General features: G+C 42.6%; 1 protein-coding gene across 2 annotated transcripts in view; it reads right to left on the reverse strand.

Annotated features, from left to right (window-relative positions):
* Nucleotides 1–248: 248 nt before the first annotated feature.
* Nucleotides 249–18775, reverse strand: part of ddr2l (discoidin domain receptor family, member 2, like) — a 37681-nt gene continuing 19154 nt past the window's right edge. Inside the window, exons 7-19 of one of the 2 annotated variants that reach the window (XM_078251525.1) lie at nucleotides 18216–18321; nucleotides 17790–17979; nucleotides 16192–16438; nucleotides 15991–16080; nucleotides 14483–14622; nucleotides 13494–13605; nucleotides 12025–12141; nucleotides 9837–10081; nucleotides 9475–9602; nucleotides 8777–8974; nucleotides 7109–7343; nucleotides 6578–6727; nucleotides 249–3825 (exon numbers count right to left, since the gene is read on the reverse strand). In XM_078251525.1, the coding sequence (XP_078107651.1) occupies nucleotides 3691–3825; nucleotides 6578–6727; nucleotides 7109–7343; nucleotides 8777–8974; nucleotides 9475–9602; nucleotides 9837–10081; nucleotides 12025–12141; nucleotides 13494–13605; nucleotides 14483–14622; nucleotides 15991–16080; nucleotides 16192–16438; nucleotides 17790–17979; nucleotides 18216–18321 (2093 nt within the window). In that variant the 3' untranslated portion in view covers nucleotides 249–3690. Of the gene's footprint in view, nucleotides 3826–6577; nucleotides 6728–7108; nucleotides 7344–8776; nucleotides 8975–9474; nucleotides 9603–9836; nucleotides 10082–12024; nucleotides 12142–13493; nucleotides 13606–14482; nucleotides 14626–15990; nucleotides 16081–16191; nucleotides 16439–17789; nucleotides 17980–18215; nucleotides 18322–18775 lie in introns of both variants that reach the window. The other variant, XM_078251524.1, reaches the window with a different exon arrangement.

Raw genomic sequence — 18775 nt, forward strand, 5'->3', positions numbered from 1 at the left:
TCAAATGTAAGACTAGAAGAGAATTCAGAGAGCGCAGACCCCCACCAAGGCCACGCCCTATCTCGCAACTGATCTGCTCCAAAATGTAATGGGTTCTTCCTTGGCCCATGGTACACCCTTCACCAAGTTTCATGCAAATTGGAAAAGTAGGTGTCCCTAATCCTGCTGACGAACAGACAAACAGACAAACCAACAAACTGAACGAACCTCCTTGGCAGAGGCAATAAAACACAGTCTCTACTCTCCTATATGACACATTTGACTGTTTATTATAAGAAAAACAAACGGAGACACGAGAGGGTACAGAGTGAAAATGACTTGGGATGACAGAACACAAGTTCCCAACTCCTAATATATTAATATACACAGCTACTAGCCTATGTACAATACATGTCTGAAGCAGGACATCTCTGTTAGATGTTCAATGTTCAATTCCTGTTGGAAAAAAAAGACATAACCCAACACCTTCCCAGGATAGAAATAATCAGAGAAACAGCTACTATAAATTCTGACAATTATCACACCTAATCTGCATTCGCACACTGAGACATTATAGATCACTTTACTGTACACTATCAAACTAAAAGACTTGTCTATCTCTCTCATGGAACCGGAACAAAATACACAGGCTCACTGTAGCAAAGGACTCTGGGAGATTGAGTTTAGTGGTTTCCTTACTTTCGGTCTTCTTGCTTTAAAAAATCCTGTCGCCCTCATTTAATTACATCTTTTGGCACAACAGAGCAACTCCGCTTAACCACTTTAATCCCAACTAGCTCCCAGTGCTCAAAGGAATGTCAAAAACACTCAATCACAAACTCATTTTCTCTTAGACACAAATACACACACTTATAAAAGTGTTAAGATACAGTACAGATACAAAATTTAAAAAAAAAACACTACTGTAACAACAAAAACACTGAAAGATGCACTCAAACTTAACCTATTTGGTCTTCCTCCTTCTTTCCTGTGAAGGTGATGTTGATTTGCGCCATCTTACATTTTAAACAATTTTCTCTAAGGGAGGATTTAAAATACTGCATACATGTAATGCACATAATACACACTGACACTGAGTGACTAAAACATAAAAAGACTGGGGCATAAAATGATGACATTTTAAAAACAAAAATGTGCTTTACCACTTATGCACAATCCAGGTACAATGTTGATCAATCAACTTTACTTTTACTTGGTTGAAGCTCGATCTCCCAATCATCATGACGTTATGGCAAGAAATGCTGAAGTATGTGTATGGAAAACTCATCATTAGTTCTGGAAACAAAACTCTTTTGAATGCTATGCGGTAAAAATCTGTATGGATTCAAAACAAAGGCCATTACTTGCACCCTCTAATGGCAGAAAAAGGAATATTTATTTCCTTAAATTAATCTTCTTGAGGGCATTAGGATTGGCTGCAATGATTGGCTGCTTAATGCAGTGAAAGGTGGGACTTGTCTGATGACTCAATCTGTCCAAGGTGTTTGTGTTTATCCCCATCAGTCTCTAGTGGCTCATTGGCCCTCAGCTCAGAGGGTCCCCCTTTAACACAGTAGTTCTGCTACGTTTGGCCCAAAATGTGCATGTAGTGTCTTTATTCCACGCACCAAAATGTTACTTTGATGTGGTCTGATTGGCTGCTGTAGATCATACTTAACCTAGGCTGAAATTAAACCGCCTACTACATACTACCGATCACAGTATGCAGTGTGAAACTGTTACCAATTCAGGCCAGACTTATCCATTTTCCGCTAAATACGCTGTTGGGACCATTCCTGCGCTTTGCATTGTGTGACACAGTTGGCGAGGTGGACTAGTCCGATGCAAATCAGTATAACATCTGGGTATTGTTGGCATATTGCAAATATGCTTTTGTTTGCATACTACATACTGCATGCTACATTTTTTGCCAAATAATTTGTATAGTACGCAGTGTCAAATACAGCCCTAGTAACCATCACACTGTCAAACTAGGCAAAGACAAGACAAGCCAAATTAGGTGAACGTTAGCTAACATCGCCACAGTTTTTAGAATAAAGCCAAACCTGGTTTAAACATAACCTAGCTTACTTGCAAAGTACTTTGCTAGTTAGTTTGACAGCGAGCTAAGAAGGTAGTTAGCTTACATATATTCTTAAACTACAGTGAACCTTGTCTGCTAAAACCCAAGAGAAGAAGCAAGCAATTAGCATCAACACAGAGATCTTGCTACTCTTCCAACAGTGCTTAGTGTCTTCCCTGTCTTTAGCACTAAATCAAACCGCATATAAAAACACCACGACAATTTGCTAGCTTTTTAGTCAGCTAATAGCAACGTTGGTCATTTGCCAAACTCTCTATCCTAGTTGCTGTTGCAAAGGCCCTGTTGGGTTAACATTTGTAACTCTTAATTGAATTGAACAGTTTGGCATTTGTTCCACTGTTGTCTCATTCTAGTGATGAAACTACTGACTTCAAATATTAAAATCATAAGGCTCTACAGTATGGCTAGCTTTGTATAAACCAAACCTAACCACAACTAACTCCATCAAGCAGAACAGGGTTAATTGAGAAACACCTACAGGTCTATAGGCTCCAACATAGGACACATTCAACATACATTTTATAGGCCCCAGCACAAACACCGACACAGGTAAGAAGATACCTTGACATTAGATCTTTGCATTAGATAATCTAACCACTAGCAGTACCCGTGTTGTTAATGTTGGCTTAACATTTCCCCTGGTACCACTCATGCTACAAATATAAGGCACTTTGAATAAAAGCATCCATATGTTTTACAAACGTAATATAATTATTTAATGGTTTTTATCACTTACACTCTTTATTTCTCTTTGGCAAGAAAAAGGCACAACACATTTTTTTTTTTTAATTATTTGCTTTAATGTGCCTCCAATTGACTTTCTCTCCTTAATTACCCACAAACTAATTTTCAGTCTGTGAACCGCACAGGTTTCAACGCAGCCTCCCGGCACCATGATGTGAACCTCAGCTAAACAACATTCATATCCACAAAAAAGACCAACAAAATTAAAAACAAGAAGAAACAAAATAGAACACGAATAAATCTAAAAATAAATCTACACTACAATTTGACCCTAACCCTAGCTCCAGTGTGGGTTAATATATGAACATGAATAACTGAGAGACACAGACAGTGCTTTACAATAATAATAAAAACCACAGGGACAGGAGAAACTACCAAGACTGAAGAGTCTGTCCAGATTTTGGCATCTTTAAAAGCCAAAAAGTAGAAGAAAAATAAAGTTTATGATACCTTTGGCACCATAACAACATGAAAAACGATATGTCAAAAGGTCCGACAAGACGTTTTGGTCAAAGGGGCTTTAAAGAGATGGATGAAACCGTGAAATCAGAAATGATTGAAATCTTTAAAAAACAAGCTAAGAAATCTTTGTTCACTATCGAACTAAAGGTTTTGGATCTCCTCTGATTGACCAGCCTTTTCTCCTTCTACCTCCATCTTGTCTCTCAGAACAGATTGCTGCTTTTACTACAAAGCAAACCCACCTTCTGACCACAGTTCTGCCAGTTTCTTCATTCCCTCTGACAGCGATTTACTCTTGTAACGCAATTCCAGTCCTCTGTTTTTTTTCGTGTCATTCTGTCATCTTACAGGAGTCCAGAGATGAACAAACCCGCTGAGTGGGACATGCCAGCGGCCTTGGCTCACTGGTTGACGTGGGGCCTCAGGGCTTGGTAAAGTCCCTCGAAGGTGGGTCGGTCAGGTATGTCGCGACTCCAACAACGCATCATCAGCTCGAAGAGCGAGGGTGGACATAGCGGAGGGCCGTAGAGGAAGATCTAGTAGGAAAATACAGGAGGGTTAGAGATGGTTAGTAAAGATCTGAAAAAAAGCAGTGTTTACCATATAAAAAAAGATGTATATATATATATAAGATGTATATATAAAAAGATGTATATAAATATATATTTATATATATATATATATATAAATATATATATAATATATATATATATATATATATATATATATATATATAATATATATATATAATATATATATATATATATATATATAAAAATATATAAATCCATTGTGTTTCCCCTGTATTCATTCAGCACCGCGCTGCCGTGTGTCCATGAACGAGGCAACTGTCTGTAGTTAGTTCACATCTGTAACAGCAGGACAGTCGAGTGTGTTATCTAAACTGCTGAAGTCAGATGAACCGGTAAAGCAAAGATAACGTTGTTGGTAGTGTCACGGCAAAATCCACCTATTGATTTCTATTGGCGGCCAGGATGGAGTGGTTGTGGCTTTCCTGCGTCACAGAGCTTACGACAGTAGATATGAAGCAGACACGGAGGAGGCTTAGACTGGTGCAGAGAGGCTGACTGAGAGATGAGAGTCAGCAGAGAAGGGGATGTGTTTCTGATTTGTAGTGATATTTTTGTGTTAATATTATGTACAAGTCTTTGAATGTCTACAAATGAACTGCCAACTGAGTGTCAACGCTGCCGAGGAGTGTCGGCTAGTCGGCTGTTGAGGCTGAGGACACGCTGAGCCAGAGGACGCAGGTAGGCCATCTCATCCTGTCCTTCAGCCTGGTGAACCGAGTATTTAGTACTGCCAATTAAAATGCACAGCTGACCACGCTATGTTATAATCCTAGACATAAAGAAAGTGGTAATTTTCCCCAGGGTTGTGGTTATGCCGTGAATCTAATGGTTACAAACAGGCTCTGTAATGGACGACACGCTAATGTGCTGACGGATTCTGTGTTGTGTTTTAGCGGAGCTATCCGCCAGGTTAAAGCAGTCAACATAGGGTAAACACTGGGTGTACAATATACAGTGGGGAGAACAAGTATTTGATACACTGCCGATTTTGCAGGTTTTCCCACTTACAAAGCATGTAGAAGTCTGTAATTTTTATCATAGGTACTCTTCAACTGTGAGTGACGGAATCTAAAACAAAAATCCAGAAAATCACATGATTTTTAAGTAATTAATTTGCATTTTATTGCATGACATAAGTATTTGATACATCAGAAAAGCAGAACTTAATATTTGGTACAGAAACCTTTGTTTGCAATTACAGAGATCATACGTTTCCTGTAGTTCTTGACCAGGTTTGCACACACTGCAGCAGGGATTTTGGCCCACTCCTCCATACAGACCTTCTCCAGATCCTTCAGGTTTCGAGGCTGTCACTGGGCAATACGGACTTTCAGCTCCCTCCAAAGATTTTCTATTGGGTTCAGGTCTGGAGACTGGCTAGGCCACTCAGGACCTTGAGATGCTTCTTACGGAGCCACTCCTCAGTTGCCCTGGCTGTGTGTTTCGGGTCGTTGTCATGCTGGAAGACCCAGCCACGACCCATCTTCAATGTTCTTACTGAGGGAAGGAGGTTGTTGGCCAAGATCTCGCGATACATGGCCCCATCCATCCTCCCCTCAATACGGTGCAGTCGTCCTGTCCCCTTTGCAGAAAAGCATCCCCAAAGAATGATGTTTCCACCTCCATGCTTCACGGTTGGGATGGTGTTCTTGGGGTTGTACTCATCCTTCTTCTTTCTCCAAACACGGCGAGTGGAGTTTAGACCAAAAAGCTCTATTTTTGTCTCATCAGACCACATGACCTTCTCCCATTCCTCCTCTGGATCATCCAGATGGTCATTGGCAATCTTCAGACGGGCCTGGACATGCGCTGGCTTGAGCAGGGGGACCTTGTGTGTGCTGCAGGATTTTAATCCATGACGGCGTAGTGTGTTACTAATGGTTTTCTTTGAGACTGTGGTCCCAGCGCTCCTCAGGTCATTGACCAGGTCCTGCGGTGTAGTTCTGGGCTGATCCCTCACTTTCCTCATGATCATTGATGCCCCACGAGGTGAGATCTTGCATGGAGCCCCAGACCGAGGGAGATTGACCGTCATCTTGAACTTCTTCCATTTTCTAATAATTGCGCCAAGAGTTGTTGCCTTCTCACCAAGCTGCTTGCCTATTGTCCTGTAGCCCATCCCAGCCTTGTGCAGGTCTACAATTTTATCCCTGATGTCCTTACACAGCTCTCTGGTCTTGGCCATTGTGGAGAGGTTGGAGTCTGTGAGAGCCGGAATTCTTACTGGTTGGTAGGTGATCAAATACTTATGTCATGCAATAAAATGCAAATTAATTATTTAAAAATCATACAATGCGATTTTCTGGATTTTTGTCGTCTCTCACAGTTGAAGTGCACCTATGATAAAAATTACAGACCTCTACATGCTTTGTAAGTAGGAAAACCTGCAAACTCAGCAGTGTATCAAATACTTGTTCTCCCCACTGTAAGTCAGGACAATATAAAAAAAAACAGTGTAGTATCGAGCATTTTCTAATGAAATTTCATTTGAGGCTGCGACTTCGCCGGTCAAAGTTGACCAAAGCGATGTGGACATGCCAATTTGCTTTTCCACCAGAAGCAAATGTTTTATTCGTCCCTTCGCTCGCCTTGAATTGAAGTGAATGTGAATTGAATATTCGCCAATGTTAATTTTGTGCATGTGTGACCGTGCCCTTATACATGACTTGAAACCAATGAGTTTGATTCGTCTCACCTGTCTGCCCTGGTTCCTGAAGAACTCGCCAGTGTTCTCTATGACCTGTTCATCAGACAGCAGGCTGTACGGCTGCTCCTTACACAGAGTGAAGATCTCCCAAAGGGTGACACCAAACGCCCACACGTCACTGGCCGTGGTGAACTTACCCTGGAGAGGAGTCATCCATCAATAAACATACTTTTTCACATACTTTTGCAGCTGCAGAAATTCTCTTGAAACTAAGAGATCCACTGACATTCATAATCAGAATCAGCTTTGTTTGCCAGGTATGAGGACACATAAGAGGAATTTTGCTTTGGATTATACATTGCTCACATATAAGAGTATATGTATATGTATAAGAGAAACGTTATTCCAAGACAAGTTTAAGGAATGATTTAAAGCTTTTGGTTTTACTTTTACTTTACTTGTTTCAACCATCATTAGGAGCAGGTATAGGTGCCAGGGAACAACAGATTATCTATTTTGACAAGTGATCTTCTTTTCTTTCTTTAGTCTGATCTTATGTTAACTACCCCCCCCCCTCACCAGCAGGATGCTCTCCCAGGCCATCCATCGAATGGGCAGCACCGCCCGGCCCTGGATGCGGTAGTAGTCGCTGCTGTACAGGTTCCGGCTCATACCAAAGTCGGCAATCTTGATGGTGAGGCGGCGGTCCAGTAGGCAGTTCCTGGTGGCCAGGTCGCGGTGCACGAAGTTCAGAGATGCGAGATACCTCATCCCCGACGAGATCTGCACCGACATGTGGAGAAGGTCGGACAGACTGGAGGGAGGGGGTAAAAGGAAGGACGAGGTTAAGAGATAAGGAAAGTAGAAGACGGAGAACGAGGTTGAGAAGAAGTGACAGTGGAGGAGATGAGAATTTTGATTCTTCTCTGATTTTGTGAGAATCTTATGTGTGTTCCTTTGTTCCTCTGTAGAAAAGTGTTGATCATAGCCTGTGTGTTATATCACATCTCAGGGTTCAATAATAAGTGTTGCACGATGGCCCGGGTCAAGTAAAAGGCCATGTCGGGCAAGTTAATATAACCACCCACTTGCCCGTTCAGGCAAAAAAAAAAAAAAATTACGTTATACAGGATTGGATCCTGCTTACAGTTCCACAATGATTTCCAGGTCTTTTAAAAAAAAAAAAAACATCCTACCCTATTAATGTTTTTTTTAAGTGCAATTAAAGTGTTTGCATAAAACATGTCTCATTTGCAGTTATTGTAGGTTTAGGCTGTGGTCTCTGCTGTGTTTTCCAGTGCTAATTCTTGGCCAAGACAAAGGAGACGTGGGCCGACGTGAGGCAACATCACATTCGGCCTTCGTCGCAATTAGTTCCTTGTCATCGGCTTGGTGTGTCATGGCCTTTAGAAACCTAAAAATACAAATGTTCCAACTCAAACTATTTGACACATCTAAAAATGTATGCGGTCAAACAAATAACAGATAAAAACTAATAAAAAACAATTTGTATAGGGGCCTGTAAATATTGACTTCGGGCAAGTAGAATTTTACTTTTTTTTTTATTTTACTTACTCATATTATGCTCATTTTCAGATTCCTAATTGTATTTAGAGGTTATATCAGAATAGGTTTACATGGTTTCATTTTCAAAAAACACCATATTTTTGTTGTACTGCACATTGCTGCAGCTCCTCTTTTCACCCTGTGTGTTGAGCTCTCTGTTTTAGCTACAGAGTGAGACATCTCACTTCTGTTCCATCTTTCTTGGGAGTCGCACATGCACAGTACCTAAGTAAGGACTACTAGCCAGTCAGAAGCAGAGTATGAGGGCGTGCCATGCTAGCAGCTAGGCGAGCATTATAACGTGTGTTACAAAGTGACCACGTTTGTCTCTGAAGTAAAGGCTGGACTACAATAGAGCTGTTTGGAGCAGTTTGTGAACAGTGTTTTCTGTTGGAGATGGTAAGTCCCTTTGGGGTGAACTTTGGACTTTTTCACTTTGTAAACCTATAACATGCACAAAAAGATATATAACACAATAAAGGAAAGGGAAAAAACCAAAAAGCATAGTATGAGCACTTTAAACTACCGGGCAAGTGAAAAAAAAAATTAAATGTTGAACCCTGCATCTGTTCAAAAAGGAAACATGTCGCCCCCTGCTGCATCCATCAAGAACTACATGAACTGGATGGATTGAAAAGGTGATGTTGGTATGTATATAGATAGAGTGTATGTTATATTAACCTGACTGAAGGGATGTTGTTGGCGTGTGTCAGCGTGCTCTCGATCTCCCGCTGTGACAGGAACATGTTGAGGTCTCCGTTCTCCATGTACTCGGTCACCATGCACAGCGGGTCGGACGACACGCACACACACAGCAGCCGGATGATGTTGGGGTCGTTGAGACGAGACATGATCTTAATTTCCTTCAGGAAGTCATTCCTGATGGACAAACAGATTTCAGGTCCCTAATTAAGTTATGTGAAAGGATATGTTTTAGACTTCACAGCTTCTTATGAGCAACACTAGAGACACTTTTAACCCTTGTGTTGTCTTCCCGTCGACGGCGTCTTTCTGGGTCAAAATTTTAAAATGAAAACCGCAAGAAACTTTTGTCGCTTTTCTCAGTGTTATTGTCACTTTTTCCAACGTCTTTGTCAATTTTTTCTGCGCTTTAACGTTTTTTTTCCGACATTTTTGTCACTTTTTTCAACGTTCTTTCATAATTTTTTTTCAAATTCTATAAAATTGAATAAAACACCCAAATCCAATGAAAGTAGTTAACTGATCATTTATTTTACTTGTGAAGAGTGTTTTCTTTCACAATTTCGTTGAATGAAACCCACATTTCTGATATAGAAACTTCTTTAAAATGGGTCAAATTTAAACTTAGGCACAAATCAATATACATAAAAACACTGTGACACAGACACGCGGCGTACCTGGCTTGGCTGGTGGCGTCGGCTCTCAGCTGTTTAACAGCCACCAGCACTGAACGACCATCTCTGTCAGGGAGAGGAGACCCCTCCCCAAGGAATTCTGGGAGTCCCTCTGCCTCACACAGGTGGACCTGCAGGAGAAAAGTAGGAATAAATAGAACCGTGGAAGCAAGAAGCCTACTTTCAAGTAGTTTTTTTTCTAAAACACAAGAGTTTGGTGATGCCATGATATTCCCTTTCAACCTCGAGCTCCCAGTCAGATTCAAAGACATTGAGAAGAATCAAATACACGCATCACTTTTATTTTCAAACAACTTTTGTTTTATTCTCCAAACTTTAAAGGATTCCCCGGCTTTCCTGCTCACCTCTCCAAACTGCCCCTCCCCCAGCTTCTCCCTGAAGATCAGATGTTGCCGTGGGAACTCCGCGGCGGAGATGTCCTTCCTGGTGAGCGAGTCCACGGTGAGGGCGGGGACGGCGTACATGTTGCTGCCGGTGACGCCCTGCAGCCGCACGATGTCAGTCTCGGCGTAGTGCGGCGCGCTGCTATGGAAACACTGGTGCGGCGTGCACTGGGTGACGTCGGGCTCGGCGTAGCCTCCGCCACACGCTGATGGAGAGAGAAGGAAGCCGTGACACCTTTCTCTTGTGATTTCTTATGCTCCAATGGCACTATTTGTTTTCATTAGAAGATAACTATATAATTAAACCATTATTGTAAGTAAACTACTCTGTTATCCTGATATAATGACTTCATTAACTTGAGTTCTTCTGGTACATCAATGTCTGTAGATCCTGGAAAACATTTCAAATGTATTGATCTTCATTAACTGTGTGTTAGTCATCTCATGTTTGTGACTTTAGCTCCTTAAAGGACAATTCCTGCGCAAAATGAACCTAGGGGTTACAGTGTACAGAGTCGACCGTTCTCTGGGATATGTTTTCATGCTAATCGAATGTGTCTCTAGCTTGACTATACAGCCAGGCGCCATCTTGGGAAAACATTCATGACTAGTCGAACGACGAACGCCCTGCGTATGTTACTGGTTGCACAGCGTTCGTGGTTCGACTGGTCATGACTGTTTTCCCAAGATGGCGCCTGGCTGTATAGTGAACGGTACTGTCTTTATAATCTATCTTTTTAATAAACTGTCTGTACACTTACAAAGTTCTCAACGCTTCGGTTTACATGTAGGGACCCTCATTATGCTACCGTGGAAGTGTGGTGCTATTTTGAGTCTTGTTAGTGGTGTAGAAATAGCGATTTACCCTCTGCCCCGACGACTAGCGTTTATAAGCTAATCAGCAGTTTGCGGTAGCTTGTTTAAAGCTACAGACACATTCAATTAGCATGAAAACCCCATGAAAGGCCATGAAATCCCAGAGAACGGTCGACTCGGTACACATATGTTATTAAGCCCTAGGTTCATTTTGCGCCGGAATTGTCCTTTAAAAATATTTGATTTTGAACCTCACTTTCACAGAGTTTACAAATGTCGATGAAGAACTTGATTTTTCAACACTGAAAAATGTGTCCGCAGCAGGAAATTAATACAGTGGATTGTAGAGAAAGAATAATGTATGCATGCACAGAAATGAAAAAGCAATTCAAAAATAAACACACGTCCTCGTCTACTGTCTGACAGATGTTTAAATGTCTGAAGTCACACCTTTCAGCTCTTACCACGCAGCCAGCCTGACGTCAAGTGACAGGAAGTCAGCAGGAGGAGGTCATAGAGAGGATTACCGAGGAGGAGAGCTGGAGGAGGAAGAGGAGGAGGAAAACATGGACAGCGACAGAGAGGGCTGGGAGGTAAAAGAGAGAGAAAACTGCAGAATGATTGAGCATGCACATTCAGCATCATCAAGAAAATCCTAAGGACAAAAAAAGAAAGAGTGAAAAAAGAAAAGCAGAGAGAGAGCTTGTACAATGTTCTCCTGAAGCAAATAAAGAAAATGAAAAGCAGAGAAACATTCAGAAGATGTTAAGAAGTGGTGAAGTAGATTTTCCAGCAGGGGGCCGACTGCAGCAGTTTGAGTGCAGCAGTTTGGAGAATTTAACTGGAAGCCTCGACTCTCTCTGACAGCTTTAACAGCCGTGTCTAAACATGTCATCACGGGACATGTGGAGCATTTTAAAACATCAAGAATTCAGATTTACTTCCACTCAAGTTTATGTTTTTTCCTGAGATGAGGAGGGTCTCAGTTAACAATCACAAATGGTCAATAAAACATAATGACGTGCCTGTGAGGAGAACTGGGGGATTTAAAAGGAACATTTGTCAACCTTGTTCTCATATTTCTTTCTGCTATGACTACTGTAAGATTAAAAAGTAGGTTTTTGGTCGACCTCTAGCTCACCCAGTAGGAGCGTGCACCCCATGTAGGCCGAGTCCTTTGCGGCAGCCCCGGGTTCGAATCCGACCTGTGGCCCTTTGCTGCGTGTCATCCCCCATCTCTCTCCCACCTTTCCTGTCTATCCACTGTCACTGTCAAAAGATAAAGGGAAAAGCCCCAAAAAATAATCATAAAAAAAAAAAAAAGTATGTTTACCTGAGGCCTCTGCACTCTGGGACAGCTCCGGCAGTTTGTTTCTCAGCACCGCCGGGTTCTGGTACTGCGGGTCCAACAGAAAGACTCTCTCATAGTGAGGGTCAGTGTTAGCAGGGCCTAAGGGAAACAAAAACACATGAATTAATCGAGCATGCAAAGCCCAAACAACCCTGTCGGAGTATGTCTCAGCTCTTTAAATGGGAACTATGCAGTTTTTTCAATGACTATTAGCTTAATTTAAGTTAATAAGCTAACAGTCATTGGAATGGTTATATGACTTTTTTTCAAGTTGAATGGTGGTCGTCTTGCTACCCTCTAGTGCATGTGAGCAGAAAAACCACCCTTGCAACTTTCCAACTTTCCAACCGTCAGGAAGTATCGCGGTCAGGTCTCGCGTTATAACAAATTGCTTCACGGCACTGCACACATACGCCCATTCAGGAACCGGCTAACAAGGTAGCGATGGGGTTTTTCACACTATCGTCATGGCTGAGACGGCAAAAAAGAAGCAGAAAGCTAGGAAAGCATTGTCGGAGGAACAGAGGAAGAGGAAACGGAAGACTGACTGAGCGGGGAGTCAGACACAAGTAAACATAGGAGCTGCCAAATATCTATTCTGAAGCTGTAGGGGGAGCTCTATAGAGAAACCTGCCAGCAAAAAGCCAAAAAATTTGAACATCGACAACTTCTCAGTCCCTCCCCCCTTTCCGCTAAAGCCCAAAACGGTCTCCTAAGCCCCTCCCCCCACAAGGGAGAATGAATGCGTGTGCATGAGCAGTGATTGACACGCAGTTATACACCCCCCCTGGCCCTGATTGGTGCATCTGAACAGGGAGCTGTGGATTTTTGCAAATCTCACTACAGGTGGTGCCAGAGGAGCCAGATTTTTTTTAATTACCTGCTTCATGTAGTTCTACTGGAACATAGGGTCAGTTTCAGCAAATATGACAGAACGTTAGTTTTATAAGTCTTACCTACTGCACCTTTAAATTAGTAAATTTGTACTAAAACTGTCAAAGTGACAGAGGAGAGGATTGTTTCTGCACCATTTATCCATATCCATATATATTCAGTCCGGACCAAAATGGTGGATCTACCAACTGACCGATAGACAGACCAACATTACCATCCCATAGCAAAACTATACTTTGTCTCATTGGTGAGCCCTGAGTTCTGCTACTTTGGAAATGAAAACCAGTCACAATGTGACAAGTGATTTGAGAGAAAACCAGACTTCTGCACCTTCTATTGGCTTTGTTTTCAGGCTTTAGAAAAATCTAGCCCATGATGGGAGACATTGGCCAATCTCAGGTCATTTCAGAGAGAGAGAGAGTTTCTATTGGCAGTTATGTGCATGCATATGCAAGTGTGACATAGAGGGAGATACTCAAACCCATTAAAAGCCGTTTCTAGCCTTCTATTTAGACTTGAAGGAAGTGCAACAGACGGACTGACTCCTTGTTGTCTACCTGAAGGGGCGTGGCCGGAGCGGGGAGGCACAGGGGGGGTCTGGAGGATGATGGTGTCACTGCAGGACGACAGCCGAACTGTTACCTCCTCATCAAGGATCCGACGTGGAGCCTAGAGGAGGAGATAGGGATTGAAAACCATTTCTTACAGCTGTGTTTTTGTTGAACACTGGCTGGCACAGCTGTTGGGAAATAAATGTATTATTGGATTTTGTTATTTAGCCTTTCAGAGGTTAAATTAATGAATTTCATTAAACCTACCACCAGACCAATTTTAGGTGGTGAACTGGCAATCTGCCCCAAATATTCCTGTTTCATATTGTCGCAGTAAGGAAGGGCATCATTCGCATCTGGTCAAAACGCCACTGTATTGCCACCCGTAGGATGAATAGGTGTAGCAGGAATCAGATGATAACCTACTGTTTTACCAGCCTATGTAAAAAGTAGAGGCCGACCGATATATCGGCGGGCCGATATTATCGGCCGATATTAGGCATTTTCCAAACTATCAGCATCGGCATTTATAATGGCCGATAAATGAATATTTAAAATATTAAAAAAACGGACGAAACCCCCTTCAACCATGTTATGAGCATTGCATAGTTTGTCCACCAGAGGGCGCTGTACAACGTCCCTGTTGGCAACACTCGTGTTTAAACCTTTAAGTTTCACATCTTAAGTTTGTATTTTTATACATTTTATTTATCAGAACTTTAATATATTTTCATGTTCCTCTGTTCTGTTGTGACAATAAAATAAGCAAGTTTATTTTTAAACTGCATTATCATATTATTTTAGTGAGGACTCATGAATAATTACAAATAACTAATGTTAGGGAAATCTGTTTATGTTTTGTTACGCGTTTCTGGATTTAAAAAAAATATTTATCGGCCGATATATCGGAATATCTGATTTCTTCCAATGGCGGTGTTAGGAAAGTTTCCACTGCTTTAGTCCTGTATCTCTTTAACAGGGGATCATCTGCTTACCTTCTCCAGCACCTTGCAGACGTACTGGCACCAAAGGATGAGGAAGATGATGATGACCAACAGCAGGATGATGGTCACCAGGCAGCCAATCAGAATGGGCGTGTTCCCATCATCTGGCGGGTCACTGGCTGATGGACTGGCTGCTGTGGAGAAGTAAAAGAGGATTTAATGATGTCTACGGATTAGATTTTCATCCATACTTTCAGGTGAGTTTAATGGTTTATTGATGCACGGAACACCCTTAAGGTGTTTCAATTTTAGGGATTATAGACCCAATAACAATGTTTGTTTACAATAACTTTGGGTAGAAAAATCCTGTTACAATTTAAAAGCGCCGATCAAACAGGGATGAGGAACAACTGTTGTGTCCAATTATGACTGTACTGTATATTCAATTATTGTCAAGGCCCCCCTCGAAAAGGGGTTACTCCTAACTATATACTCTCATCTTATTCATCTAAAATGCATGTTTGATGCTTTCATATTACCCTACAGTCACATTAGCTACAAAAGAGAGTGACATGCACTCGCTTGTGGGCGCTCCTGGGCGTGCCAAGCCTACACCTGGTTGCTTGGCAGAAATTCTCCGGTGCTACCTTCAACCACGTCTTACAAGTCACTTCAGAGATATTGTCAAGTCACAACAACGATGTTTTTGGATTTAAAAGTATTTATTTCTCGATAAAAGTAACAAAATATACGAGATAAAATGCCAAACATATCAGATATATACAAAAATACGATGTCCTGAAGCGTTTTCCGCCATCTTGAATTATTTTCTTCAACTCGAGCCACTGACATACGTCGCGCTGCCCTCACGCTGCCTTCACTCCAATTGGCAGTCGCTTTGTCGCATCGCTCAGCATTTGCATAAAATAGACTTCTTGTCTATTTTGGCCCCGCCTTGCTCGTGGCAGCGGCAAGCTCGTTGCTTGTCGCTGGGAAATGGCCACCCCCATTGAAAATGAATGGTAGCCTGTCGCTTTGTCTCTGTCTCTTGTAGCTAATGTGACTGTAGGGTTAGAGTCTGTCCGAGCCCGGCAGAGCCCGAGTCCGACAGAGCAGTAACCAAACCCGGCCCGAGCCCGACAGGCATTAAGATGTGACCGAGGTATCCATCCTCTATTTTATATGTCAACACTTTCACTAACGTTAGCTTGGAGAGCTAATTTACCTGTTGGGCCACGGACCAAAGAAAATAACACCACCCAAACTAGCAGTCACCGACCGGCGGTGAGATGCTGTTGGTAACGCTAGATTTGTTTTTTTGGTACAGAAAATAAGCTCAGCAGAAACGTCAGACAGGTCAGACCTCCGTGTTTAACTTTATATCTTTAAATGTTACAGTTACAGCTGAAAATGACAACAAGTTTGCCCAATTTCACATTTCTCTGCATTTCAAATTAACTGCCATTTGTCTAACCGGAAGTGTTTTTTGTGTTAGCGTGACGTCATGCTGATTCGATCTATTTCATGTGAAATAAAAAGGGTAAGGTCAAAGGTCATACCTGTCATAAGTGTGGTTGGCATGGTGCTCTCCTTCTTGACTGGAGGGGAGGTCGACCCCAGGGTCATCAGGGTCGGGAGTACGGTATCCTCTGAGGGACAAATATAGGGAAGTCATTTTATTTATCTGTTTGAAAGAAATGTTTATCTGTGTGTGTGTGTGTGTGTGTGTGTGTGTGTGTGTGTGTGTGTGTGTGTGTTACCTGACTGAAAGGAGATCTCGCTGAACATCATCCAGACGTCGGCGAAGAAGAAGCGGCAGCGGAGGGATTTGCCGGCGCGGCGGTTCAGCGGCACGGTGACGTAGCGGGCGCTCGGGTTCCTGTCGTCCAGCACCGTCTTGAACGCCACAGGCTCCACCTCCCAGCCGGCTATGAGGCGGGGCTTGAACCAACAGGAAACGCTGGAGAAGATCTTCACACCGCGGTGGAACATGTTGTTACTGTGAACCTGGACGGAGAAGAGATCATGTTTTAAGATTGACAACAGAATAATGAAACATAATGGATAAATTCATAGTTTTTCTTTTGAAACGATCAAAAACTGTTTTTCTGTAGTGGTTTATAGGACGACTTCCAAAATTTCTCTTATAGAGAACTGAAAGCCGGCCTTCTTTTCAATCTAGATACAATAGGGATGCACCGGATCCAGGATTCGGCTTCAGATTCGGCTTTTTGACGGGGTTCGGTTTCTGCCGAACCTTAGAATTGTTTTCCACCGAACCGAACCCTACACTTGGACTACGCTTGCTACGCTGGTCGATATAATGACGCCGCCGTTGATTACGAGAAGGTGTTTACGTAGGTGGACCGTTCAATGCAGTAGGCTGTGAGAAAGTGAAATGGAACTCGTGAGCAGAAAAAGTGTTGTTTGGCAGTACTTTCAGTCAAAAGAAGGCCATTCAAGTCAAGCTACTTGTTCAATTTGCAATGCCGATTTGTCTCGTGGTGGCGAGGACCCTAAACAACACACAACATCGCCGCAATATACATTTGGATATGAAACATCCGAAAGAATATGAGTTGCGCATGAAGGAATCTACAGACAGCAGCCAAAATGCAGCAACTTCAGGTACGGCAAAGGAAGGACAGTCACAGCTAAAAACTTGTGTTAACCAGACAGTGCCTCTCCCGGGCTGTCAGCCGTTCTCTCTGCAAATGAGTCTCCCTACAGTGGGAGCGGAGCGACCGAACGGCCGGCTGCTGCTCGTTAGCTAACGTTAGCGTTCTTTTTTCACCCACCCAACATGCCTTCATCATACACTGGTTAGCGAAAATTTGCCAAACAAAATTGTCACTCATCTGGCGATAGCGATGTGCTTTCCTACGATGTGAAAAGAGCGTGTGAATTCAACATTAAGCTGTTACATTTAACTATTTTAGAGGCTGTGGATGTTGTTTACTTCATTACTGTGTTTACTGTGTTAATGGACTGAGGATGGGAGTAGGATTCGGTATTCGGTTTTGGATTCGGCAGAATCTTAACCACTGGATTCCGTATTCGGCCGAACCCCAAAAATCTGGATTCGGTGCATCCCTACGATACACATAAGACACACCAGAAGAAACACACAAAGAAAACATGAATAGAAAAGGTTTGTGTTTGTTTGTTTGTTTATTTAGGATCCTCATTAGCTCCTGCATTGCAGGTGCTATTCTTCCTGAGGTCCTTGAAACTCTCTTGAAAAGGTGTGACCTAGTGTTTCACTGGATCGGTCTGTGCAGTGCTGCTGTGCATTAGAAGCACGTTTATAAATGTGGCTGGTGAGCTGCTGAGAGGATGTAAAGTAAGATCTGAAAACCTTCATGGAGGTGAAGTTCCTCTGCCGGTCGAAGACAAACTCCATCTCCACGTATCCCTGACTTCCCAGCGAGTCGTTCCTCCAGCCCAGGTAGTTGTAGCCCGGCCACACGTGGTTCTGACGCGTCACAAGGAAGTCATCCAGGCCGATCACACCGTCCGTCAGCTGGCCCAGCCCGCCAAACAGCCTCCTATTGGACGAGACAGCGGTCAGTCACAGAGAGCATGTAGACAGGAAGCAGCGACATGTGATGAGTGGTCGTGTCCAGATGGTAACCCAAGATATGGGAAAACTCTCGCGAGATGGTGTAGGTGTTGACCTCGAATGGTTGTGGTTAGGATATGGTCGGGCAGGGAGTCTCGCGAGAGTTTTCGCAAATCTAGGGTTACCATCTAGACACGACCGTGATGAGTGTGTGTGACTCGCCTCCTCTCATGTACTCCATCATACGTGGAGTCGTTGAGGCTGGCGATGGGATAACCAGGGGGCATCATGAGCTGACCCTCTGGCGCGCTGTAGGAGATCAGACCGTCTGCAGGAAGGGGGGGGGGGGGGACAGGTTCAAGACATTAGAAATGCCTCCGCTACTACTTTGGTGTTTTAAAGTGTTAGTTCGGATTCACCAAAGTCACACAACAACACAAACAAACTTAACAGATCGAGGCAGCGATAGACTAGAAACTTTCATGTTCTGTGAGGTAAAATTGCTGTTTTTTGTCAAAGAAGTCTGGTGGCTTCGAACAGAGTGATATAACAGCTTCAGTTTCCCTTTGTAAAGGGCTGTTTGACGGCAAGGTAAAGCGTTGAAAATATTCCAAATATTGTGTGTTCAAATAAACTGACATTTATTTCTTAAGGTAGCTAAAACCGATACAGCAAAGTATCACGATTTTCCATGGCAATATGGTATCAATACACAGATGGCAAGTATTGCTCTTTTATTATATAAATTGCACATGAGAACTTTTTTGGTACAAGAATTCATG

The sequence above is a fragment of the Sander vitreus genome, chromosome 5, assembly GCF_031162955.1.
Source record: "Sander vitreus isolate 19-12246 chromosome 5, sanVit1, whole genome shotgun sequence".
Taxonomy (NCBI): Eukaryota; Metazoa; Chordata; class Actinopteri; order Perciformes; family Percidae; genus Sander; species Sander vitreus.